This window comes from Scyliorhinus torazame, chromosome 13, assembly GCF_047496885.1.
Source record: "Scyliorhinus torazame isolate Kashiwa2021f chromosome 13, sScyTor2.1, whole genome shotgun sequence".
Lineage (NCBI taxonomy): Eukaryota > Metazoa > Chordata > Chondrichthyes > Carcharhiniformes > Scyliorhinidae > Scyliorhinus > Scyliorhinus torazame.
The window spans coordinates 159139067-159166126 of NC_092719.1; the positions used below are offsets into that span (position 1 = coordinate 159139067).

The 27060-nt window shown below is 43.6% G+C and overlaps 1 protein-coding gene across 7 annotated transcripts in view; it reads left to right on the forward strand.

Annotated features, from left to right (window-relative positions):
* adamts9 (ADAM metallopeptidase with thrombospondin type 1 motif, 9) overlaps positions 1-27060 on the forward strand; it is a 489710-nt gene that overhangs the window by 64881 nt on the left and 397769 nt on the right. For all 7 annotated transcript variants that reach the window (XR_011934150.1, XR_011934151.1, XR_011934152.1 and 4 more), the window contains exons 5-11: positions 543-626; positions 721-845; positions 2177-2217; positions 2788-2893; positions 17912-18058; positions 18443-18584; positions 19335-19439. Coding sequence is in view for 4 of the 7 variants with exons in the window: in XM_072472332.1 (XP_072328433.1) it covers positions 543-626; positions 721-845; positions 2177-2217; positions 2788-2893; positions 17912-18058; positions 18443-18584; positions 19335-19439 (750 nt within the window). In the remaining 3 variants the exon portion in view is untranslated. The remainder of the gene's footprint in view (positions 1-542; positions 627-720; positions 846-2176; positions 2218-2787; positions 2894-17911; positions 18059-18442; positions 18585-19334; positions 19440-27060) is intronic.

Below are 27060 nucleotides of genomic sequence, written 5' to 3' on the forward strand. Positions count from 1 at the left end.
CATCTTCAAGTTGCCCTGTAGGAATTACTATTTTAAACGTAATTAGGACCAGTTGAAAAACTCTAAGGTATAACTTGTATTCAAGCATTCTAAAAATAAATTTTATAAAACTGGAAAATGCTGCAAAACACAGCAGGTCTGTAAGCAGCCGGAAAGAGAAACCAGAAGAGTTTAACTCTTCAACTGTACACCCTTTTTATTTTCGTTTAGTTTTACCTGCACGGTAGCACAGTGGTTAGTACTGTTGCTTCACAGCGCCAGGGTCCCAGGTTCGATTCCCTGCTTGGGTCACTGTCTGTGTGGAGTCTGCATGCTCTCCTCGTGTCTGCGTGGGTTTTTCCGGGTGCTCCAATTTCCTCCCACATGTCCCGAAAGATATGCTTATTCTGAATTCTCCCTCTGTGTACCTGAACAGGCGGCGGAATGTGGCGACTAGGAGCTTTTCACAGTAACATGCAAATATTGCAGTGTTAATGTAAGCCTACTTGTGACAATAAAAATTATTGTTATTATTATTAACATTTTAGTTTCAATTTTTTCAGGTGGCTACTATCTATAAAGATCCAAGTATTGGAAATCTTATAAATATCGTAGTTGTGAAACTAATTATTATAAATACTGAGCAGGTAACGTTTTAATTAGATACTTATACATTCAAAATTTAACTAAAGTGCTAAAATAACAGTGAATTACTTGATACTGTTTCTTTATCATCTTTAGGATGGTCCATCTATATCATTCAATGCTCAAACAACATTGAAGAACTTCTGTATATGGCAACAAAAACAGAATAATCCAGATGAAAACCATCATTCTCACCATGATACAGCTGTACTTATCACAAGGTATTTCAAAATAGTTTTGCAGTATTTAAAGTAATGGGTTCTTTTGTGAAATGATTCAAGCAGTTGCAGGAAGCATGGGTCCACTATGGAAATTAGTCAACAGATTCCGCAATAATGCCCCTAGTTGATCATTATCTCAGACCATAAATGGTATGAATGAATAGTGAAATGTTCCCACTATATTTCAGCTGTGATTGGACAAGAGGGCAAATTTGGGAGCTATCTAGAGAAAACTCCTTGAAATTAATTTGGCCACACCTCAAGCACAAAGCTATGTTTGCGGTTGTTCAAAATTGTTTTAATCGTATTGATGATTTATCTTCCAACTCCCTTTACATTGATTTTGGATTCACTAAGGTTCTTTCCAGTTTGCTTCTTTTGTTTTTTTCTTCATGCCAGTGATCTGTATGTATTTAACCTCCATGTCTGTCCCCTTAGCTGCTGATCATTCTATTTTATGTTCATCAACATCAGATGGCATACTTTGAGTAAACATGATCTCCAGCCCACACACACAATGAGGTGGTTGAATAACTGCATCTTGATTTCCTCCATGGCCTTTGATGGAATAATGATTGATAAATGAAATATTCCTTGGAGAAAATTGACTTGCAAATGGTAGTAATATTCAAATTACACCAGGACAGTCATTGAAGGTTTTGCTTCCTTTTTCTGTCCCTTTTTAAAAAAACAAATTGAATTTTTGATGGTGTATATTGTAAGTATCGATTTAAAAAATAAATTACAGCATTTTTAAAAATCCGTAATGTGACGTTGTCTTTCTCGATCTTAACACAAACAAAATGATTCTTAAACCATTTTAAATGGTTTCAAGCACTATTAATCCACTGAAGTAAAAATTTATCACAGCACTTCCTAACTTGGTTTGGGGGAATAGAAAACAACTTCATAATTTTGTTATCTTTTTTCTCCAAAATGTGATTCCTTCATTTGAAATTACTTACCTTTAGAATTGATAAACAAGAAACAGTACTGTTGTTAGCATTAAATAAACTCTGTTATTTCCCAAATTTGTAAATTGAGATTAGAATTGAAGGCTCTTGGGGGGGGAAAAAAACTTACATTTTGTGAGAGTCGTTCTTCTAACCATGGAGAAAATAGATGGTTTAAATTTTGTGCAGGCTATTCAAACAACCTATGATAATAAAGGTCAATTTTCTTTCCCGTATTTTGCAAGTGACTCAAAAACCATCTAGGACATGCCATAACTTTGCATAAAATTAGTAAGTGCATTTGGCGCAGCAAGAATAAAATTGTTTTTTCCTAACTTTGAATGAACAGTTTTCAATGAAATGTGTGTTTTCCTTTAGGCAAGACATTTGCAGAGCTCGTGATAAATGTGACACTTTGGGTAAGTTATAGCTTTATCCTGACTTTTGATAGAAACGCTGTATTGCTCTTCTTTAATGACTTAGTGAGCTGACCTCTCTAATTGCTGATTTGTGTGAACAGGGAAGGTTTCAAGTCTATACTGAATTAGAGGATTTCAGCAGGTGAAAGAGTAGAAATTCTCTTGAATTACGGAGGGAAAAAGTCTGCTGACATTTAATATAAAGACTCTTAGATAATCAATGTCCTCTTGGGCAAGATGCTGATGGGCACCTGCTTCTGGTGAGGCATACCCCAGGAAGAGGTTACAAAACTCAAGGAAGGAAGGATTTTTGGGTTGATTTTCTACATAAGAGAAGTGCAAGGTTATGGCGTTAATTTTGGAAGTAATTTTAATCAGTTAATACACAATTTCTATGTAATCATTGCAAATCACAACACACAATCAATCACCCATGAATTTGATTTTTTAATTATCTCTGACAAGTGCATTTTATCCTCACATTCCTTAAGTTTAAGTTTGGTGCAGTCACTGATGCTTCAATATGTGGAAAGATTGGCAAATATTTTTTTCTCTCTGGATTTTGTATAGGTTTGGCTGAACTAGGTACTGTATGCGATCCTTATCGAAGTTGCTCCATTAGTGAAGATAATGGATTAAGTACTGCTTTCACAATAGCCCATGAGCTTGGGCATGTGTAAGTCTTACACAGTCATATTAAACACCATTGATGTTGTGATCTAGAAACTGAAAGCCTCATTGTTAAATATACCGTAAATGCAGAAGTTCTATATTTTGTGTTAATGTGTTGATTATTTTTGTGTAATAACTTGCATGCAGAGCAACGCATTTTGCTATTTGAATTAATTTGGATAATTTCATTCAATATTAATATCACAACTTTATAGCAATTTTTTCCCTTTGGTTTATGTGTGAATTATATATCGCTTATTTTCAGTTTCAATAATAAAGTGCTTTTAAATGGGATCTTTATTATAAAATACACCCCAATGCATGTCCTCGAGACAAAATTTGAAAGAATTGAATGGCATTATTTGCCGTTATTTAGGAGGTATGACCAAAAGCTTGGTCAGTATGGTGGCTTTATGGAATAAAGTAAGGCTGGTGTAAAGGTAGAGCAGTTTACGAATGGAGTTTGGAACGAGGCAGAGATGAAGGCAGAGTCAACTATGATGGGGTGAAGAGAATATTGAATTTGTGTTCGGGGAAGCTGGTATTTTCATTAGTGAAAGTCACAGAGATAAGGAAAAGCAAGGCCATAAAGAGACATAAACATGAGGATGAAGATTTCAAATCTGAGGCTTTTGGTGTCTGGGAAGACTGGAAGCCAATGTAAAGGAAGGAAGTAATATTGCACAATAACTTTCTATCCACTTTCAATTCTCTCTCCAAACACATTTCACCAAGTATATGCCAGTGAAATTATTTTTTGTGATATAGCTGCCATGACAGTTCCCTATGTGGTGCACAATACAGGTGTAAAAATGAAACCTAGAGCTCTTTTAAAATTTAACAAAATTAACCATGTGCGGAATGTCCCTTCATTTTGCTGTCCCGTGTCTTCAGTTGCTTCAACAACTCCTTCCTCCACTTTACTGCTTGCTTCTGACATCATTCTCACCTTGGCTCCTTCCAGGCCCTTCCCCTTATTGTATTGTATGTGAAGGCCCCATTCTCTATATAAGCCCCGCACTAATAACACTCCTTACAATATCAGCTTATTTTCTGCTTTCTCTTTCTAGGTGCAGTTCCACTCTCAATAATTTAATTGCCCCTTTGTGTCTAAACGGTTAGGTGGGGTTATGGGGATAGGGCAGGGGCATGGGCCTAGGTAGGGTGCTCTTTCGAAGGGTTGGTACAGACTCAGTGGGTTGAATGGCCTCCTTCTGCACTGCAGAGTTTCTGTGAATACTTCAGGCGGATACGTTATTTGCTCACTTTTATCCATCAACCTCTATCCAACTTGAATTTTCCTTCTCACTTTCTTACACATGTTCCTGGTCCCTCGCACACTTCTGAAAATGCTATCCTTTCTCTTGCCTCCTCATTTCTAAGGGTATAATGGATATATTGAATTAAATAACCTCCGAGTTAATTTCAGTTCACTCAGTTCACACCATTATCGTGTAAGTGTGTGCATTGAGAATATTAATACAAGAAACCAAAATTGGTTAATTATAATTTCGCACAACATATTTTACTCATAATGGAAGTATGATTACATTGGCTAGAGTTTTCACAGCATAATTTCAGCAAGTAGCTATTTTCGCAGCCCACTTCAAAGCCAATCACGTGACTTCTCTGTGCGTTTTGACCTTCCCATGACTTACCCGCTGTGGCTCGGGCAGTCTCATTTACATATATTGTAATTAGGCCAGTGGCATTTCAACTCTGGAATTCATGCTTTTCGCTTAAAAAGCACGTGGATAAGTTAGAATAAGAACTGTAAGGTGCTGGTGTTGAAAATGCACCAGAGGGCAGTACGGTGGCGCAGTGGTTAGCCCTGCAGCCTCATGGCGCCGAGGTCCCAGGTTCGATTCCGGCTCTGCGTCACTGTCCGCGTGGAGTTTGCACATTCTCCCCCTGTTTGCGTGGGTTTCGCCCCCACAACCCAAAAGATGTGCAGGGTAGGTGAATTGGTCATGCAAAATTGCCCCTTAATTGGAAAAAATGAATTGGGTACTCTAAATTAAAGAAAAAAAAGAAAATGCATCTAAAACAAGTGAAACTGGAGAATTCCTGAACCTGAAGAGTGTGGATTGTGACTCCTCCACTGGGAATAAGATTTTTAGTGTCTTCTTTATCATTCTTCCGGCATGGCCCAGAATTTGCTTCTAGCAGCGTGCAATCACTGGGAGGCTTTCATCACCGCCACCTCCACCAACCATCTCCTATTCCGAGTGAGAGCTGCCCAGGCGTTGGTATATGTTATCGGCGCACCCTTGTTTGGCATTATCAGAGAGAAGGAAGAGCAGCACGGGATGGAGCAAAACAGTCATGTATTTCAAGAAATGGAGCCACTGATACTTACCCACCAATATGTACATGCAACATAGGTCATCTTAATGCGGATATATATATGTATGAGAGCACTTTATCAAAAAGACAATTCCACCACCTACTCCATGATGGCTTTCAACCACATTCCTCTGTGTGTACTGCTACTTCCATAGTTATTCAACGTTTATGGCACCACTTATTTCAAGCAGCCATGGAGAAAGGTCAAATATCAATCAGGGTTCAGCACGTTGGTAAAATTCATCATCAATGACATCGGCATTGTTTTGCAAAATCACTACAGATACCTCAACGGGAAGAGATTCCATTCTGAGAATAAAAGGTTGGAGGTGACAACATTCAAATGAACCTAGCTGTCAGTGCGACATCAACTGGACACTGTTGTGATATATTAATCTTTTGAAATTTGGCTGCTCTTTATCCCTTCAGGAAGGAAAATCAGTAATGAATTCTGGGTAGCAAAGCCTGCGCTCTACTCCCATGAACAATGGCCTCACTAAAAGTGAACAAGCAAGTAGCACCACAAAAAGGTGTAGATCGCACCAAGAAATGGCATCAAACAACTTCCCTTTACAAAAAGGGAGAAGTCTTACAACACCAGGTTAAAGTCCAACAGGTTTGTTTCGAATCACTAGCTTTCGGAGCACAGCTCCTTCATCACCTTCATAGTAAGAAGTCTTACAGCACCAGGTTAAAGTCCAACAGGTTCATTTCAAATCACTAGCTTTCGGAGCACTGCCCCTTCCTCAGGTGAATGAAGAGGTATGTTCTAGAAACATATATATAGACAAAGTCAAAGATGCCAGACAATGCTTAGAATGTGAGCATTTGCAGGTAATTAAGTCTTTACAGATCCAAGAAAGGGGTAACCCCAGGTTAAAGAGGTGTGAATTGTCTCAAGCCAGGACAGTTGGTAGAATTTCGCAAGCCCAGGCCAGATGGTGGGGATGAATGTCATGCGACATGAATCCAAGGTCCTGGTTGAAGCCGTACTCATGTGTGCAGAACTTGGCTATACGTTTCTGCTCGGCGATTTTGCGTTGTTGCGCACCCTGAAGGTCACCTTGGAGAATGCTAACCTGGAGATCAGAGGCTGAATGCCCTTGACAGCTGAAGTGTTCCCCAACTGGAAGGGAACATTTCTGCCTGCCGATTGTCGCGCGATGTCCGTTCATCCATTGTCGCAGCGTCTGCATGGTCTCGCCAATGTACCACGCTTCGGAACATCCTTTCCTGCAGCGTATGAGGTAGACAACGTTGGCCGAGTCGCACGAGTATGTACCGCGTGCCTGGTGGGTGGTGTTCTCACGTGTAATGATGGTACCCATGTCGATGATCTGGCATGTCTTGCAAAGATTGCCATGACAGGGTTGTGTGGTGTCGTGGTCACTGTTCTGAAGGCTGGGTAGTTTGCTGCAAACAATGGTTTGTTTGAGGTTGCGCAGTTGTTTGAAGGCAAGTAGTGGGGGTGTGGGGATGACCTTGGCAAGATGTTCATCTTCATCGATGACGTGTTGAAGGCTGCGAAGAAGATGTCGTAGTTACTCCGCTCCAGGGAAATACTGGCCGACGAAGGGTACTCTGTCGGTTGTGTCCCTTGTTTGTCTTCTGAGGAGGTCGGTGCGGTTTTTTGCTGTGGCGCATTGGAACTGTCGATCAATGCGTTTTTTTGCTGTGGTGCGTTGGAACTGTCGATCGAACACGTCATCGATGAAGATGACTCATTGAAGATGACAAACTCATTGCCTTACCTACATTGTGTCATGGGAGTGTCTCTTTAAGAAATGATTTTGTCTTATCACATGGCTTCAGTGATATCATTGCGTGAGTGGAGCTGGGCTGTGGCTCTGTGAGTTTTACTTTCGCTTTGAGTTTGGACTGGTTGAAAGAAGTGTTTTTCTCTATCTTCATTTTAAAAGCTGTTCCAGACTACATGGTAACTTAAAAGAGATAATTGCTTTCTGGAAGGAATTCAAATCTGCTGTTTGAAAAGGGGAACAGAGTATCAACAACAAGTCTTATACCAGTAAGAATGACGTGTGCTGAGCCACGTCTTGAAAAGGGGTTTCCGGTTTTACTTGGATTTTGTTACTGAATTGGAACAGTTAAGGTGGAATTCATTAATGGTTATACTTAGATTACTGTAGCTGTGTGGGGTTTTTATGTTCGTAATTGATAAAAATTCTTGCTGTGTGTGTTTATACAAATGTTAACTAAGTTCTTAGAATAAAGCTTGTTTTTTTGATTAAAAACGCCTAAGACGTCCGTTGAATAACACCTGAAAGGCAAGCTCTTCCGCTCATACTAGCCAAATTCAGCAAAGGTTACAGGTCAGGTGAACTCCATAATATACTTTGGAGTTTTTTAAACCCTGGCCCATAACAATTGGAAGCAGAGAAAGATGAAGGACACCATCTGATGATCTTCACCCAGTGGACTCCTCAATGACTGTTTTAAGGAGCATCAGAACATTACTCGTCAGTGATATCATCTCTTCTACGTAACAGTCTATCTTTGACACCAGAACACTTCTTTTCAACACTTTCAAATAGAGGAACATTCCCTCGATCCTGTCCCTGTGTAACAACATGCCAACACATCCACCTTTTAACTTGCATAAATGAACTAATAATCATAAGTCAATCTGCACTAAATAAAAAATGCACTATGTCTTTCCCATGTGCACCCAACTTACATGAATAACATGCTATTTGGCTACATCTGGAGTATAAACAATGGACTCCCAAATCTTTGCTACCATTCTTCCTTCCAGCCCAACAGTACGTGTCCCAATTCTGTTAAAACATTTGAATTCAAGGCTGTTGCTTAAATCATTTGGAGGCATCCACTCTGCTTTATTTTAATGTGCCTTAAATTTCCACATCCAATTTTATTTCCAAATTCCTGCATTAACATCCTTGCAGTTAAAAATTTTTTTGCACATTTTGTAAGTTCAATTATCTATTAAAATGAAGGAAACTTATTTGGAAGAGATTATGGCCTATTAACATACATGCTCAAACTATTTTTTTAAAATCGCAGTCAACTTTCACGACAGTAACTCTAATATGTGTTTTTTTAAGATATCCACTATTTAAAAAGATGCTTGCTCCCGCTCCCTGAAAATTAAGTCTCTGGGTACATACCCTAATCCTTTTGCTGTCAGGGTCACTGGTCCCACTATTTGCTATCCCTGCCAGGCTTTAAGTTTCTCTACAGGCAGCCATTTCCAGTAATACACTGAAATTTCACTCCATTCAGTGATGCTTTCATGTTCATTAGCTTCTTCTTCACCACTCCTATTCCGCACATCACTAGCCAAAATAATCACTTTGGCACTGCCTGCTAGATTTTGCATTGCTCTGCAGGCCAGTTTGTCACTTATCACATTACTTCATCAAATTGTTTGTTTGTTTTGCTTTCTTTCTGCTGCCCCTTCCCCTTGCTTCCCACCCCCCACCAACACTCCCCCTAGATGGTCAAGAATCCACTTAACATGAGAGTGAAAGAAAATTCCGCATGGCATCATTCCTCCTCTTTGTTTATGCAAGTCTTGGCTGACCTATCTGCATCGGGCAGAGAAACACTGCTTGGTGGATCAATCGAGCAGTAGCTTGTTGTGCGTCCTTGGATAAGATCATCTTACTCTTGCAACCAAGGACTGGGGGAGGGTCAACTTGCTGGGAGAGAAAATTGAAAAATAAGTTAAATGCAAGCTGGGATATTTCCTTTTGGAATAAGGAAGAATGGAATAAAAAATCTGTTTCGCGCAGAATTGCAATCAATTACATTTTTGATTGGGATTAATTTTTTGAAGTTATAGTTTATGTATTTGCTTTTTAAGTTGACCTAACTATTTCTTTAAAACAAAATAAGTTTAAAAAGAATTTTTGCATAAACATTGGACAGAATTCTCTGTCGGCCGACAGTGGAATCGGGAAACACAATTTGGCAGAGAATGGCGTGAGGCGAAAATCGTGGCCATGCTCTGAGTGCCTTGACAGCGGTGTCTGTGGATTCTATTCCCCATGTACAGTAAACGCCGATGGCATGCCATTAGCGGGCCTGACCCGGTATTCTTCGAGGTCTCCGCGATGCTCTGCCTCCGCCAGGAAGAATTCCAACGGCGAGTTTCACTTGCGGTTTCAAACATCGGGAAACAGACGCTGTGGCTGGTGAGGGTGAGAGGGAAGGTACGAAAAGTGCCCGATATCGCCATAGTTTGCTGACAGTTGAGCCGTTGGCCGGGTGTTTTTCTGCCAGGGCCTGGGGAAGTAGCGGGGGCAGCCAGGAGGGTGAATGGGCACGGAACACCATTGCTGCAGCCTACAAGGCAGCCATGCAGCTGCACATGCCACTGATTGCCCGCTGTGAACTTAGAGCCACGGGTTGTATGGGTGTGTCCCCCAGGCCACCCCCCTAGCTATCCTCTGGCCCCAGCTGACCTATCAATGGATGAGCGCACTCCAGCACAACTATTGTTTGCTGGGATGAGTGCATGTGGGGAGTATAGTGAGAATATGCGGCTGCAGCTTGTCAGCCACTCGAATGTTCCTGACTCTGGCGAATCCAACACCGTGTTTCATTAGGATCGCTCGTGATCCACGTGACGCCAGTGCTAGCTCATTAACGGTTCTGGAATAACTCCAGGACCAGTGCTGATTTTGCTGTCGTAGAGGTCCACCGATTCTGTCCCGGTGTCAACACTTAGGGCGTGTTTCTCCGTTTCCCGACGCCAACTTTGTAACTAGCGATCTGGTGGAGAATCCCTTTTTACGATGGAATCAGGGGCAGCACCTGTTTTCGCATTCTCCTTCCCCTCCGATACGGCATCATCACGCTGAGCACCGCACGCCGTTGGGACGGCCTCTGGACGTCACCTGAAGGCCCTGCCTCGATGCTCCACCCCGGATGGCCCGAGTTCACGACGGGGCAGGGGACGTGTGGTCCTAGCTGTGCAGGAACCTGGCGTGGCGGCTGCAGACTGTGTCCAGCGGCGCCACAGTCGGGCGGGAGCTGTGCTACAGGCCGGGGGTGCTAGTGAAGGGTGGTTGGGGACTGGTGATGGTGTCCAGGGAGGCACTATCTGGCAGGTCGGATCCGCACACAGCCGGCGCCAAGTTGTACGGCGCGACCGCTGCAGGTCATCACCGTGCGCATGCAGGGCCACAGACCCAGCAATTCTCCAGCTGATTATTTTGTGGAGGCTGGGAGTTTTACATAGCCCCTGACCGGTCAGAGGATCGGCGAGGGGGCGCCTCCGATTTTTCCCACGTTAAACGCCACGGATCCTCTGGACACAGCAGCCTCAAAATCGGAAAATCTGGCCCTTAGTCTCTGAAATGGAGAATCCTGCTCATTGTCTTCAAGGCAACTACAAATTCAGCTACTCAAAGCTGGATTTTAGGTAGCTCTGCTGGGCGTATTTCTGGTGGGGGGTGGGGGGGGTTGGATGCGCCCAGCCCACCACCTTTCCACCCACTCCCGAGCTCACCCCCATAACACGATGGGTAGGTGGGTGCTGAAATTGGCAGGTTGTCTATCAATAAATAATTGTATGTCAATTCAGCTTGTTAACAAGCCAATTGACCCCAATAATACAGTGCCCATGCCATAATATGATTGGCATGGGCAGGCTGGTGGGCATGGGCAGCCCGATTTAATTTAAAAAAACGTTTTTATAAAGGAGGAAGGAAGAGGCGATAATATCTTGGTGGAGCTGCTGCTGATATGCAGCCACCATACCCCCCCCCCCTCCTTTTCCTTCCTTCCTTTTCCTGCTCCCCTCTCTAAGTTCGCCAATCCCTCTTCGCCCAATACCGCGGACTTACCTCACTCCGCCATCCACTGAGCCTTTTCCTTGGGACCGCTCCCACCCCTGGCCGTGCCCACTACTGAGTTCTTGGTTCTGCTGGGTCCAATTGGCCGCCAGCTCCTAAGTACAGGAGTTCCTGTCCAGTGAAAGACAGAAGTCCCACTTTGAGCCAAACTGGCTTCCAGTTGACCTTTCTTCGGGGGTTAGTGAGGGGGGAAGGGGGGATGTCGGTAAAATGCAGCCCTCGGAAAGTGGCTGGAATTCTCTGGTGATTCGCTTTTCCCGCTGGCAGCGGGTTTCTCGGCAGCGTGTGGTGGTTGCAATGGAAAATCCCATTGACAAGCGGCGGGAAGATAGAGCGCCACAGCCAGCAAACGGTGCGTGCCGAGAAACACGCTGGGGGACTGGAGCATCTCGCCCAGTGTTTTATAGGACATGTCAGATACTCTGATATTTTAATAAGGAAGTATGTCCTTTACTGCCCAAAAGATTAAAGGAAATCATCACTACTCATTTTTTAAGAATTGGAAAGAAAGATTTTGTGTGAAATTTGTGATTGAGTTGGCAAATTTATCTGTCGGAGAAAAGTGATTGAGGTAGACACTGGGTAGATCTTCCCAAAAGGGAACAAAGTCCCCGAGCGAGTGCGTTTAGCCGCGTGATTCCCGGCACTGTCACATTGCTATTCAACTCAACCAGTGTTAAATATGGGACCTGAATGGGGAACGTGCGGCTTAGGCCACACAGCCCCATTGTTTACAATTAGGAGCTCCGCTCACCAGAATTCCCCATTGTAGCGAGAGGTCGCGACACCATTTTAAAATGGCAACCCGATCTCCAAGGCCCCCAAAATAACCCCCGTCTGGTACCTTGGCAGCGCCAGTCTGGCACCCAGGTGGCATTGCCAAGGTACCAGGCTGACTGGCAGGGTATCCAGGTGGCACCATCCTGCCCATTGGGCATGCAGCTGGGGGCCTCCAATCCAAGACCTCCACAAGTGCTGTTCCATTTGGTCCCCGTTTGTGGGGACCAGTACCAAATAGCACTCGTCCGAGGTCTCCAAGGCAAAGGGATTGAATTCCAAAGCCTCAGGTACCTCAGGAATCTGCACATTATAGTGAGGCTAGCTGTCTCACTCTAATATGCAGATTTGCCAAAATGTGATCACCTCACAACGTCTCACGAAATTGAATTGAATCTTGCGAGGCGTTGTGAGCTGGGTAGATCCTGGGAGCAGGGTCTCCCTGCTTTCAACAGCCACACTGCGCCGGGGGGGGGGTTCCTTTTCTGGTGCAGAATGGCCAGAGGATTGCACCCACTGATTTTATATAATAGTGTGAAACACGCTACTGACTCACTATATCAGCTGTTTTATTCTGTCTCACACATTTGATAACACTCATGTAGGCGGCGGTATGTTCCTGTCATATGCTCCTTCTCAAATACCATCTCACCCTCATCGTACTCTGAGGCATGTTTCAAGCTGCAGTTGATGTGACTATGGATCTCTTGTTTTCTATCTACATAAACCTCCCCTCCTGCATTTCTGGCGTCAGTTCCCCAAGAGCTTGCACCTAGCCGACCAGTGCACCATCATCATGAAGGGCAAGAGCTATACCTGACCTGTGGCGGAGAAGCATCATTTCATGATCTGACAGTCGCAGCTATTAGCTCATGTTAATAATAATAATCTTTATTGTCACAAGTAGGCTTATATTAACATTGCAATGAAGTGACTGTGAAAATCCCCCTAGTCGCCACATTCCGGCGCCTGTTCGGGTACACAGAGGGAGAATTCAGACTGTCCAAATGACCTAACAGCACGTCTTTTGGGACTTGTGGGAAGAAACCGGAGCATCCTGAGGAAACCCACACAGATACAGGGAGAACTGCACACAATCAGTGCAGACTCCACACGGACAGTGACCCAAGCCGGGATTCGAACCTGGGCCCTGGAGCTGTGAAGCAACAGTGCTACCCACTGTGCTACTGTTCTGCCACACTTAGTGGCACTGTGCAAATTATAGAGGATTGTGTAGAGTTAAGATCAGCAGGCAGTGAATCAACAGATACAATTGGATTGCAGCTAGACCATAGAAAAGGGCAAATTTGTGTGCCAGTACACCAGATAGCAAAGTCATATTTGAGGCTCTGCTTTAAGGGACTCGGGTGAGGACTGGTAAGGGGCGGCATACAGGAGAGCATTAATGGACGTGCACACCAAAATGGTTACTGCTTTGACAGGCATGCCACAGAACTTGTTGCCATTGTCAAGGAGCATGGCAGTGTCTAGCTCCAATTTGACAGAGGTTTTCACACAGAGTGGATGAGGTGGTTATAGCCATTACAGCCCTGTGGACACAGTGGTGATGCCATGCCTGGTGGCTGGTGTTTCAACTTCCATTGCATCACAGGGAGAAACCACCTAAACTCTCAGTGTTGCAGTGGAAGCTCAGACTGAAGTCATGAGATCTATCTTTTGGTGTTGTCGTGGCTCAGGCTGCTGCCACACTGGCTGTGGATTTCCGTATTCAAAGTTGTCTACTGGCTCTTTCAGCAGTCCGGCAATCTGTGCCCCAATGGATTATTAGGAGTGCGAAAGCCCCCCCCTGATGAGTGTCACTGGCTCTATGGTGCACAAACCTGCTGTCCCCTCTCATGATGACAATATTTGTGCTCCCACCACTGTCATTCTGCCAGTGCCCCTGCCTTTGCCTTTCAGCCAGTCATCCCAGCTTGCTACCCTTGCCGCTATGGTGCAGTCGAAGCCAAGCCCAGAAAGTCCAGAGTTGTTTAAGTGCATGCCGCAATTCCCACCACTGAAAGTCAGCAGCTTTCCAGCAGCCATTGGGGTAACACTGTATCGGAGCACGAGAACCTGTCAAAGAATCCTGAAAGTCAAGCTGTGAGGTGAATAGTTCCATTTTATATGGACTATTGGAAGTGTTGTTTCATTGAGTTGTTAGGGAATAGTTTTTTGTGGTTGCGCCTCCTGATAAAAAGGTTGTGGAGCATGTTGCAGAAGACAATGCACTTGGTCAGTACTGGAGGGCACCTCCTAATTTCTGCTTGTCAGCAGAACCATTGTTTCAGCATGCTGATGACTTGCTTCCATGTTGTTTCCATTTAGAACATAGAACATAGAACAATACAGCGCAGTACAGGCCCTTCGGCCCACGATGTTGCACCGAAACAAAAGCCATCTAACCTACACTATACCATTATCATCCATATGTTTATCCAATAAACTTTTAAATGCCCTCAATGTTGGCGAGTTCACTACTGTAGCAGGTAGGGCATTCCACGGCCTCACTACTCTTTGCGTAAAGAACCTACCCCTGACCTCTGTCCTATATCTATTACCCCTCAGTTTAAGGCTATGTCCCCTCGTGCTAGCCATTTCCATCCGCGGGAGAAGGCTCTCACTGTCCACCCTATCTAACCCTCTGATCCTTTGCTGCACAGTTCTCATTTTAAGCTAAATGCCCTCGCGTGGTCGGGTGGTGGAGGGGAGTCATGAGCTAGGTGCAGAAATGGTATCTCTTGTCACTTTCTGGTTTTTCATCGTGGTCCAAGAGATGCATCTGACTCATGCAGGATGAACACATTGAACCTGCTGCCTGGATAGTGGGCTTTTACTGGCAGGATTTTCTGGGCATGGTCACACATCGACTGGGTATTAATGGAGTGTGAAGCCATGTTCCTATTGATATGTGGACTGCAGAACCACCTGTGTTCAGTTGATTCTACCTTACACTATTGGGCATTTCACTAGCTTGGCAAACCCACGTGTTTTCCCCTTCTGCTTCTCTCTAGTCAAGAAATGAAGTCCCCTCTCCTTCAGAGGGTGACTCCTCTGTTGTCTCCCTGATAGAGTGATAAATGGCAAATTGAAATTTTGCCAATGTCATTTTTTAAAAACATACATTCATGGGATGTGGTCATCACTGGCAAAACCAGTATATGTTGCCCATCCCTTGCTGTCCTTGAGAAGGTGGCGGGGAGTTGCCTTGTTGAACTGCTGTAGCCATCCAGGGTGGGTACGACATCAGTGCAGTTTGGGAGGGTATTCCAGCTTTTTGCCAAACAACAGTGGAGGAACGGCAATATCACTCTGAGTCAGAAATGGGTAAAGTTGTGGATGAGATGCCGATTAAGTGGGCTGCTTTTTCTTGGATAGCATTAGACTTCTTGAGTGTTGTTGGTGCCGCACTCGGGATAGTATTCCATCATACGCCTGACTTTCCACCTTGTAGGATGGTGGACTGGCATTGGGGAGTTAGGAGATTTATTTGGCTCAAAATTTCTAGCCTCATACATGCTCTTGCAGCCACAGTATTAAAATGATGGGATAAAAGCAAATTACTGCGGATGCTGCCAGACTTGCCGCGATTTTCCAGCATTTTCTCTTTGGTATTAAACTGATTGTCCGGTTAAGTTTCTGATCAATGTTAACCTGCAGGATATTAATAGGATTCAGCGGGGGCAATGCCATTGAACATCAAGGTGTGATGGTCCGATTCTCTCTAATTGGCGATTGTTATTACCTGTCACTTGTTGCTGCCTGGATGGATCCGCTGGTGTGAAAATATAGGGCCACAGTTCAATTCATGGCCCTTGACAGTATCATCCTTGTCCTGCTAGGCAGGTCAGGTGCAGGAGGTGAAACAGTACAGTCACCACCTCCTTGGTGAAATGCTGGGAACTGAGACACTACTTTTGGCTGAGGTGGAGGTAGGAAATGTGCTTTCTAGAGATCCTTGTTGAAAAGGACATTATGTTGAGAGGCTTCCTCCTCCTCCCTCTGTGCATACATCCCCGTCTTTGCTACCTGTGTTCTCTTGCAAAGTCATGTGACAGACGAGGAAGTACTGTAACCCACATCCCTGACTTTCTCCTGATTGGCCTTTGTCAAGATGCCCTCTTTGTCAAGATCTAGCATGACTCCTTTGTAAATGCAAACTGTTTAACTCCGTACTTTCATAAACTGCACCAGCAAAAAAAAACATTGTCACTGGAAGCTGGAGAGTTAGACTTTTAAATGCAGCATGAGTAGAATGTCCATCATGCAGCTGAGCATGTTGAGAAAGATTGAGAGCGCATTAACTGATCCTCAAGTCTGAAATGACAGTGTTATATTTCCAGTGTTACAAGCTGCTCGATGCCATGGTTTTCCCATTCTGCATGCTTCTGGCACACGTATAGCACTAGCACTCTTGCAGTCAGGGGAAATAGTGACACAAGTGGCCCGAAAGCATTCCTGCCAACAAATATTGACCTTGTGGTCCCTTTGGCACAAACACCAGCAGCTCTATGGAGCCTAATTTTACAGCCTCTGTCTTTTATTCTCTTGTTCCTCCTGTTCTCTCCTGATAATACCACATCTGCCACTTAATTATTTCCTGTTCTCCGCCAAAGCACTTTACAGGTATTCTATTTTTTTTATGGTGTATTTGTGAATTTTCTTGTTCTTTTCCACTTTCCTTTGTTGTATTCCTTTTCAAATCCTCCTCACCTTCGAGTTTATTCCTGAGAAAGTATCTCAAATCCTCCAACCTGGATTGACTCCTGTTTTCCCACAGTTACACTCGAGCCTGCTAAGCATTTCCAACTTCTCTAATTTTCAGATTAGCAGCACCTGCTCTGTTCTCTTTTCGAAGGCCAAAGCAACTTTTCACACTTCCATCCTAACTGCTTTGTTTATCAGTGTCTCTAGTGGGAAAATCAAAGGAGGAACTGCAAAACTGTCATCTGGCTTTAATTTGCACTCGTTTGTCAAATTTATCTTGTTTTCTTTTACTGCCAAAATTTCAAGCCCCTGCAAAAGCTTTTGTGTCTCCACTCGGAGGAAGTTAGGAGGAGATTGTTTTATGGAACTGTTTTCTTACGTATATATAAGCAAGCACCAATTGGCTACAAAATCTTCCAAAATTCCATGGGGTGTATTGGTGTGGGGACATTGGGAAAGATTTTCTTAAAAAAATACTATTTGTATATATTTCCTTTGTAATTCATATCATTTTGAACTATATTCTGAAGATATTTTGCTGGTAACATAATAGCACATTTTCAGATTTCATTGATCTAATTATTTTTACATACGTTGGGGCCGATTTCTATCTCACTTCTACCCCATTATTTTTCTGGCATAAATAAACTTGACGTTAAAAAGTTGACGTTGGACTTAATTTAAGCAGCTCGTAACGGTGGGATAAGAGAATTCCACTGCCAGCGAATGGCGTGCTACAAAGAAACACGCGGCTGGGGAACCAGAGAATCCCGCCCTTATTCCAAGTTGTATTTACTCTCGGAAATAGTTTTCCTGATTAGGTATTTGTTAGATGGTCGGTCTTGTACTTACCAACACATAGTCTGTTGACTCTGTATCAGTATAATTACATGATTTGGTCTAGCTCCTGGCCCATTTTGGATCAGGTAGTGACAGGAAATTGTGTGTAAGCAGCCAGTGATGATAGGTAAATGGCCACATATAGGGATTAAACTGTTGGCATTAATGATCAGAAATTCTCCTTCTAAATTCCCTTGCTGTTCTTGTTCAAAATAACGTAGCAAACTTTGCAGAGAGTTTAGTATTAAGATAAATAATACTGTTCATCGATGGTATTTATACGACAATCTGATTTAGGAACTACTAATTCAAGAAATATTGCTATATTCCATGAATGAAAACTGTCAGTGTCGTATGTGTTTATCTATAGTAAAAGCAGATCTCAAATTTCAGAAGAAATATATTGTGATGTGCATTAAACATTAAGCCACAAGAATATTGCTTTATCATTTTTTTAATGGAACCAAACTGGTTTGCTTGAATAACAATACTTTGTTTTTATTTTAAACTAGGTTCAACATGCCTCATGATGACAGCAATAAGTGCAAAGAGGATGGTGGCAAAAATCAACAACATGTTATGGCCCCTACACTGAACTATTATACCAATCCCTGGATGTGGTCAAAATGTAGCAGAAGATATGTTACTAATTTTTTAGAGTATGTTCGACTTTTGATTTCATAAGTCTATGTTGAATTGTGCTCTTGACTTCTTTGTAGATTTGAATTTGGTGATTGTAAAGTATAATACTTTTCAACTATTTTAATTGGTATTAGATAGCAACTTAGGAAAAAGCTGTAGCAAGGCTCCGAACTAGCAAAATTCATGTTCCACACAAAATAGTGTTGTCAGCCAAGTGTTTACCTGATCTTTTTTGACATATTTCAATTTAACAGGCATGATTAGATTTGTAAAAATGTCATTTTAATAGACCAGTAACACCAAAATATCTATTTTTGCGTTATAATTTTGTATTATATATCAGAACAATGGGAAATATAAATGCTGGGATTTTTTTTCTCTTATACTTTATTTATTTTTAGTACAGGATATGGTGAATGTTTACTTGATGAACCTGTGACAAGAACATATACACTCCCTCATCAGCTCCCTGGTCAGATTTATAATGTTGACAAACAATGTGAACTGATTTTTGGATCTGGTTCTCAGGTGTGCCCCTATATGGTAAGTATAATAATAAGATTTTCTTAAAAAAATACTATTTGTATATATTTCCTTTGTAATTCATATGTTGACGTTGGACTTAATTTAAGCAGCTCGTAACGGTGGGATAATAACGGTAAGTATAATAATAATCTCTGACAACTGAGGTAAACATTTAATGTGCTGTCGATAGAATTGAGTCATTTTTATTTTCCACCTAAATTTTTGGAACTTTATTAATCAAATCAACAGTATCAAATCCACCAGTAAGTTTGTGATTGTTTTTTTTATGAAGTATGCAAGCTACTTCAGATCAGACCGTAATCGAATAAATAGATTTAAAATATAATTTTAAATTGAAATAAATGTTTAATTGAAATTGTTATTTTAATTTTGGTTCATTCGACTGTTTGCCACACTTTGTCAAGCAGGCATGAAAACAATCGGGTAGATTTTCAACCTGCTGAGTGGGTGTAAAAGTGCTATGTAAAACTGGATTCACAATACTTATTTTACACTCAGGTAACAAAGTTAAAATGTTTCTAATTGATGAAATCTTCTTCGTAAAGATAAGATAATTGAAAAAACGTTCCACTACATTACTGAGAGAACAGTACCATTATGTACAAAATAACATGCACATCATAAATAGATGTGAAAGTACATTTTATTACTGTGAAGATAAAGACTTCCACCATATCAGATTGTTGAAGGATATTTAAGGCTTTGACAATATCACATTTTCTAAGGCGCTTTGTTTTTGCTATGTAGACTCAATGCAGACGTCTTTGGTGTACAAGCACTGAAGGAGTTCAGAGAGGTTGTAGAACTCAGCATATGCCATGGGCAGATGGGACAGAGTGTGAACCAGGAAAGGTAAGTGCTTCTAAATCTTTTTTTTTAAAGTGTGAGCCAAGTAGAAATATCTATCAGCAAAACCAGTTTCATGCAACATAGACTTGTATTCATGATTTAAATAATTACTAATTTACCAGTGTAATGTGTGGCAAATCATTATGTTCACAAGTTTCTGCTGTTAAATTGTTTACTTCTTTAGTCGTTAGCATGTCTGAATCTAAGCCAGTTTTAAGGGGGCACACAAAGAATGTTGAAGCAATGAGCATTGTCTAACTTCCTTTGGGAGTGGCTCATCATAGGAGATTTGAATTGGCACTGTTCAGCCTTCGAAATGCATGTCCCTCCTCCAACCGCTGATAGAAGTGTAAAGTAGCAACAAGCTTAAAGCAGTTTTAATGACATGCTTCAGGTACATTTTCCCATTCATTATCTAGGTTGGTGTATAATTATTGCTTTCCTAACCTAAACGTCCTGTTACATTTTAGTTTTGTTTTGTGTTAAATTCTTCAGCAGTTTTTAAAATACCACGGTGCCCTTTGAACGCGAAATTGAAATATAAAGTAATTTCTCTTCCACAAAGCATCATTTTTTGTTTTACATTTTTTATGTTCATTATCTGCCTTGCATGGCGGGTAAGGTTACAGATGGGGAAAAATGTGATGGCTGCATTGCGCTTTTAAGATTTTCAGCCTAATCAAAGTAACTGCCCATGTCCTGCATCCCACATATGGTGTTCTCATTTGACCATGTTCACTTCCGCTCCTTCTACTGTATTGTTAACATCAATTACATTTGGTTTGCTGCCATAAGTGAGAGAGTAAACCCTGGGGAGGTGGGGGAAGAGAGGAAATGTTGTGACTAGCTGGCTAAAAAGAATCCAAAGACATGGTTGTCAAGAACTTCAAGGGGATATTGGAAAAGGTTCAAAGAAGAACAGTGACATGAGGTTTTATGTTAAAAAGCTAGATTCCATACAAAGCTGAATGTAACAAATTGAATGGGACAGTAATCCAGCATTTAAAAAATATTGGGGAGTAGAAATAATGGAAGACACAAGTGAGATGTTTTCCTTTCACAAGAAGATAAAAGTACATTAATAAGCCCCAAGCAGAACTAAAATTGTGAAGACCAGCCAGCCCTACTCTGAGAGCTGCAGCAGGCTCCCAGGAACATTATTTCATGTGCTGATTAATGTTTGTAGAAAAAGGATGGAGAAAAAAATTAGTTCAAACTAAATGAAGATCATGAGATAATTAAGACAGACATCACATGAGGAAGAAAAAGGAAGAAATTTGCGTACAACGTATGTCAGGTAGAAAATACAAATTTTGAAGTCTGTCCAACTCTGCATGGGCCACTACTTGAGACAAAAGTTGAACTACATTCAGGCAAGATGGAAATGAATTCCTAGTTGCTGGAAAAGGGATCGTCTGTGTCATACTTTCCATTTAAAAATGAGAAGGGAGTTAGTGTAGCTCCCTAAGAGCCAGGATCCATAAAACGGCGGATAAAATGGGCACCATGGTTACTTTTCTGATGAGGATTATGAGACTGAAATTCATAACAGGAAAAGACAGGGTAGATAAAGATAAATTATATCCACTGGTTGGAGATTCTAAAACTAGAGGGCATAGTCCAAAAATTAGGACCAGACCATTCAGGAGAGATGTTAGGAAGAACTTCACGCAAAGGGTGGTAGAGGTTTGGAACTCTCTCCCACAAACAGCAGTTGAAGCTAAACCAGTTATTAATTTCAAATCTGAGATGGATAGATTTTTGTTAAGCAAAAATATTAAGGCCCAAGGGCCTAAATGACCTACTCCTGTCCCTATATGAGAAAAAATTACAATTATTTCTGATCACAAATCAGACACGGGACAACCTGAATGTCGCAATGTTTCCCAGCTCAGTAGGGCATAAAGCATTTATGCTGCAACTGAATCTGGTTCACCCAGCAAAACCAGGAGATAAGACCTACATTGAATTAATGAAAATCTTAGAGGGGCATTTCTCTCCGAAACCATTATTGATTGCAGAAAGGTTTTGGCTTCACCACCATGGTCAGGAAGAAGGTGAAAGCCTTTTACAATTCGTAGCCACTTTAAGAATGATAGCTGAATATTGCGAATTTGGGACAATACTTGAAGTATTGCAAATTTGATGCAGCACTTGATACTCTTTGGGACAGGCTAGTTTGTGGATTCTGCACTGAAGCAATTCAGAGAAAGCTGCTTATTGTAAATGATTTAACTCTAAAAGCTACTGTGGAACTTTCTTCATCTATGGAATTAGCAAAGAAAGAGGCTTCACAGAGGGGGGCTGGAGTAAAGATCCACAAAATAGACACATCAAGGAGCAAGGCTGAAAACCATGTCACTGTTGTACTCAGGTTGGACATTCAGCGGGGGAATGCTGGAGTAAAATGAATATACCCAAGAACTGTGGCAAGAAGGGCCACATTGCCAAGGCATGTTGTGCTCAGAAAACCTCTACACTAAGAAGGTGCAAGAAGAACTACGGAGTCAACCAATCTAGTGGTGTCTAAAAATTAGTGAATTAAATTCCAGATCAATCGTGGCACGATGGCACAGTGGTTAGCACTGCTGCCTCACCACGTCAGGGTTCAATTCCAGCCTTGGGTGACTGTGTGGACATTCTCCCTGTACCTGCGTCCCGTGTGTGTGTGGGTTTCCTCGGGGTGCTCCAGTTCCCTCCCACAGTCCAAAGATGTGCAGGTTGGGTGGATTGGCCATGCTAAATTGCCCCTTAGTGTCGGAAGGTTGGGTGGGGTCAGAGGGATGGGGGCGAGGGAGTGGGCCTGGGTGCGGTGCTCTTTCAGACGATTGGCGCAAACTCAATGGGTCTAATGGCCTCCTTCTGCACTGCAGGGATTCCGTGATTCTATGATCATTCAAAAGTCACCACATCTGTGCTACAGCAAGAGCTAAAGCTAGCTGCTTTGTCAATGCAGGATGATCAACAATGCTTCTGAGCATACTCAAAACTTGAAGGTCATGATATTAAACTGGATGTGGATATGGGTGTAGCTTTATAACTCTCAAATGTGATTTTAAGGACGTGCATTGAAGAGATTGTGCCACAAAAATGATGCATTATAGTAAAAGTGGAAGATAATGGACAAACGGTAAAGTTGCTGCTGCTTAATGTCCGTGGAAACGTTCCTGCACTATATGGCGAAGCATGGTTGGTTAAGATTAGACTTAACTGGGAAATAGTCAATCAATTAGTGGATTCAAAGAAGTATGAGAAGGTGTTTGAAGATTCGCTAAGCTCTAAGTGGAGTTGAGATACACCTAAAAAACCTCAAGGAAGACAGGACACCCAAATGTTTCAAAGCTCGAGCCATACCATACGCCATCAAGCAAGGAGTTGACTAAGAACGAGAAAGATTAGTATGATCAGAACTCATTGAACCTGGTGCAACAAATGATTGGGCAAGACCAATCATTCCTGTGTTAAAATGGGATGGCTTAGTGAAAATTTGTAGAGAGTTTAAAACTACTATTTTTTAAAAAATAATATTTTATTGAGGTATTTGAAATGTTTTATTACATAACATAAACAATGACATCAACATGGTAAAATAAACATTTCCTCCCCCATCCCAATCTTCACGCACCTCAACCATACAACAACAATCCAGCCCTCCCCCACTCCCTTGGAATACTGCATCTGCTGACATTTTAATTTTCCCCGAGAAAGGCGACGAACGGCTGCCACCTCCGGGAGAACCCTAACATTGACCCTCTTAAGGCAAACTTTATTTTCTCGAGTCTGAGAAACCCAACCATCTCACTAACCCAGGTCTCTACACTTGGGGTCTTTGAGCCCTTCCACATTAATAAGATCCGTCTCCGGGCTACCAGGGAGGCAAAGGCCAAGACATCGGCCTCTTTCACCCCCTGAACTCCCGGATCTTCCGACACTCCAAAGATCGCTACCTCCGGACTCGGCACCACCCGTGTTTTTAGTACCGTGGGCATTGCCAAAGCAAAACCCTGCCAAAACCCTCTAAGCTTCGGGCATGCCCAAAAGATGTGGACATGATTTGCTGGGCTTCCCACGCACCTCACACACCTATCCACTACCCCGAAGAACTTACTCATCCTAGCCGCTGTCATCTGTGCCAGGTGGACTACCTTAAATTGTATCAGGCTAAGCCTGGCACATGATGAGGATGTATTAACCCTGCTTAGGGCATCCGCCCACAGACCCGCCTCTATCTCTCCTCTTAGCTCGTTCTCCCAGTTGCCCTTAAGCTCCTCCACTGGGGTTTCCTCCACCTCCGAGAGCTCCTGGTAAATATCCGATACCTTCCCCCTCCCACCCAGGTACTGGAAACTACTCTATCCTGCATCCCCCGTGGCGGCAGCAGCGGAAAGGTCGGCACCTGTTTTCTCACGAAGTCTCGCACCTGCAAATAACTAAAACCATTCCCTGCTGGCAATTTATATTTATCTTCCATGGCTTTCAAGCTGGGAAAGCTCCCATCTATAAATAGATCCCCAATCCTTCTAATTCCTGCCCTTTGCCAACTCCGGAACCCGCCATCTAGCCTACCCGGTACAAACCTATGGTTATTATAAATCGGGGTCCAAATTGATGCTCCCTCCACTCTCTTATATCTCCTCCATTGCCCCCAGATTCGCAGAGCCGCCACCATCACCGGATTTGTGGAGTATCGGGCCGGCGAAAACGGCAGAGGTGGCGTTACCAATGCTCCCAGACTAGTGTCTTTACATGACGCCGCCTCCATCTGCTCCCATGCCGACCCCTCCCCCACTACCCACTTCTTAATCATGGCTATATTAGCCGCCCAGTCATAATCACAGAAGTTCGGCAGCGCCAACCCACCCTCCCCCCGACTGCGCTCCAGCAATACTTTCTTCACTCGCGGGGTTTTACTCGCCCACACAAAGTCCGAAATATCTTATTCATCTGCTTGAAAAAGGCCTTAGGGATGAAGATGGGGAGGCACTGAACGACAAACAAGAATCTGGGGAGGACCGTCATTTTCACGGTCTATACCCTCCCTGCTAGTGATAGCGGGAGCATGTCCCATCTCTTAAAGTCCCCTTCCATTTCTTCTACCAACCGGGATAGGTTTGACTTGTGCAGGACCTCCCATTTCCGGGCCACCTGGATTCCCAGATATCGAAAGCTCTTCCCTACCATTCTAAGTGGCAGCTCTCCCAGTCTCTTCACCTGTCCTCTTGCCTGGATCGCAAACATCTCGCTTTTCCCAATGTTCAATTTATACCCTGAAAAATTGCCAAATTCCCTCAAGATTCGCAGTACTTCCCTCATCCCCTCCAATGGGTCCGAAATATACAAGAGCAGGTAATTTGCGTAGAGCAAGACCCGGTGCTCCACCCCTCCCCGAACCAGCCCTTTCCAGTTCCGAGAGGCTCTTAACGCCATGGCCAATTGCTCTATGACCAGAGCAAACAGTAACAGCGAGAGGGGGCACCCTTGCCTCATCCCCCGGTGTAGTTTAAAGTACCCCGACCTCAGCCGGTTCGTACACACACTCACTACTGGTGCCTGATAGAGTAACCGCACCCAGTCAATAAAGCCCTCACCAAACCCAAACCTTCCAGCGCCTCCCACAGGTAATTCCACTCCACCCGATCAAAAGCCTTCTCCGTATCCATCGCTACCACAACCTCCACCTCCTCTCCTCCTGAGGACATCATAATAATATTTAAATGCCTTCAAACATTGGCCTTGAGTTGCCTTCCCTTTACAAATCCCGTCTGGTCTTTCCCTATCACCCCCGGGACACAGTCCTCTATCCTTTGGCCAGTATCTTAGCCAGCAGTTTGGCGTCCACATTCAGTAGAGAAATTGGCCTGTATGACTCGCATTGCTCCGGATCCTTCTCCCGTTTAAGGATCAATAAAATTGAGGCCTGCAACATTACCGGAGGGAGGACTCCCTTCTCTCTTGCTTTGTTAAATGTCCTCACCAGCAGTGGGCTCAATATCTCTGAAAATTTTGTATAGAATTCCACCGGGTAGCCGTCAGGTCCCGGTGCCTTGCCCGACTGCATACTCTCCAGCCCCTTGATTGTTTCCTCAATCTCAATTGGGGATCCCAGCCTTTCCACCAGATCCTCCTCTACACTCGGGAACCTCAAGTGATCCAAAAACTGCCTCATCCCCTCCATCCCAGCCGGTGGTTTCGACTCATATAATTTAATATGGAAGTCCTTCAACACCTCGTTTACTCCCGCTGGGTCCAGGACAGTGTTCCCGCCTCTACTCTTTACTTTCCCTATCTCCCTTTCTGCCTCCCTTTTGCTGAGCTGGTGTGCCTACATTCTGCTTACCTTTTCCCCGTACTCATTGATCGCCCCCGTTGCCTTCCTCAACTTTCCACCGCTTTCCCTGTGGTCAACAGCCCAAACTCCGCCTGTAACCTCCGCCGCTCCCTCAGTAGCCCCGCAGCCGGGGCCTCTGAGTATCTCCTGTCCACCTGTAACAGTTCCTTCCCTGTCAGCAAAGCAGCCCCCCCCCCCCTCCCCCCCCTATGCAACAACACTAAAAACCCAACCCCCCCAAGTCAAGCTCCAGCTTAACACCTGCTCAACCCCCATTGCGCTTCCGAGAGTCAGCTGACCCATGCTGACATGATAGCGCCCGCCCCTGGCACCAAGCAGTCTGTCTCCCTATTGTTCTCTACCCTCCCCCCCCCCCCCCCCACATGGATAAACATTTTGAAAGCATCACATTCCCCAGTAAACAAACATCAGAAAAAACAGTGAAGAAACAGTCACTTTAGAAAAATAATCACCATTTCTTTAATAAACGTCCATTCTTCGTCTGGTGTTTCAAAGTAGAAGTCCCGTTCCTCATGTGTGACCCACAGACGGGCTGGTTACAGCATCCCAAACTTCACCCTCTTCTTAAAGAGGGTCGTTTTTGCCCGATTGAACCCAGATTGGCCAAATCCGCTCCCTGGTCCTGATAAATGTGCAATTCACAGTTCTCCCACTTGCTGCTCCGTTCTTTCTTGGCCCACTGCAAAATATGTTCCTTGTAAAACGTACCACCCTGGCCCTCAGCGGCTCGTTCGCTCGGGGCTTCCTCGCGAGGGCTCTGTGTGCTCTGTTCAATTCCAGGGGCCGAGGGAACGCCCCATCCCCATTAACTTCTTCAGCCGTCACATAAGCCCTCGCATCCGATCCCTCACTGCCTTCAGGGAGGCCGATAATTCTGAGATTCTGCCTCCTGGACCTGTTCTCCAGGTCCTCCAGCTTCTCCTGCATTCTTTTCTGGCGGTCATTCATCATCCCCACCTGGTTTTCCAGCACGATTATGTACTCCTCGTGCTCGGACACCTTTTGCTCCACCTCCTGGATCCTTCTCCCGTGGGTTTCTTGATTCTGCACCACTTGATCAATCGAAGCCTTAATCGGGTCCAGCATATCCTTCTTCAGCTTGGCGAAGCAGTCCTCGAAAAAGTTCACCAGATGCTCTGTAGACCACTGTGCCAACTCCCCGAGGCCCTGCTACTCCGCCATGCTGTCCCGTGTTACCAGCTCTGCTTGCGTCTCCCTTATAGGGCTTTGTCTTCTCACACGGCCACTTCTGGTTCAATTCTCCATACACCGGAG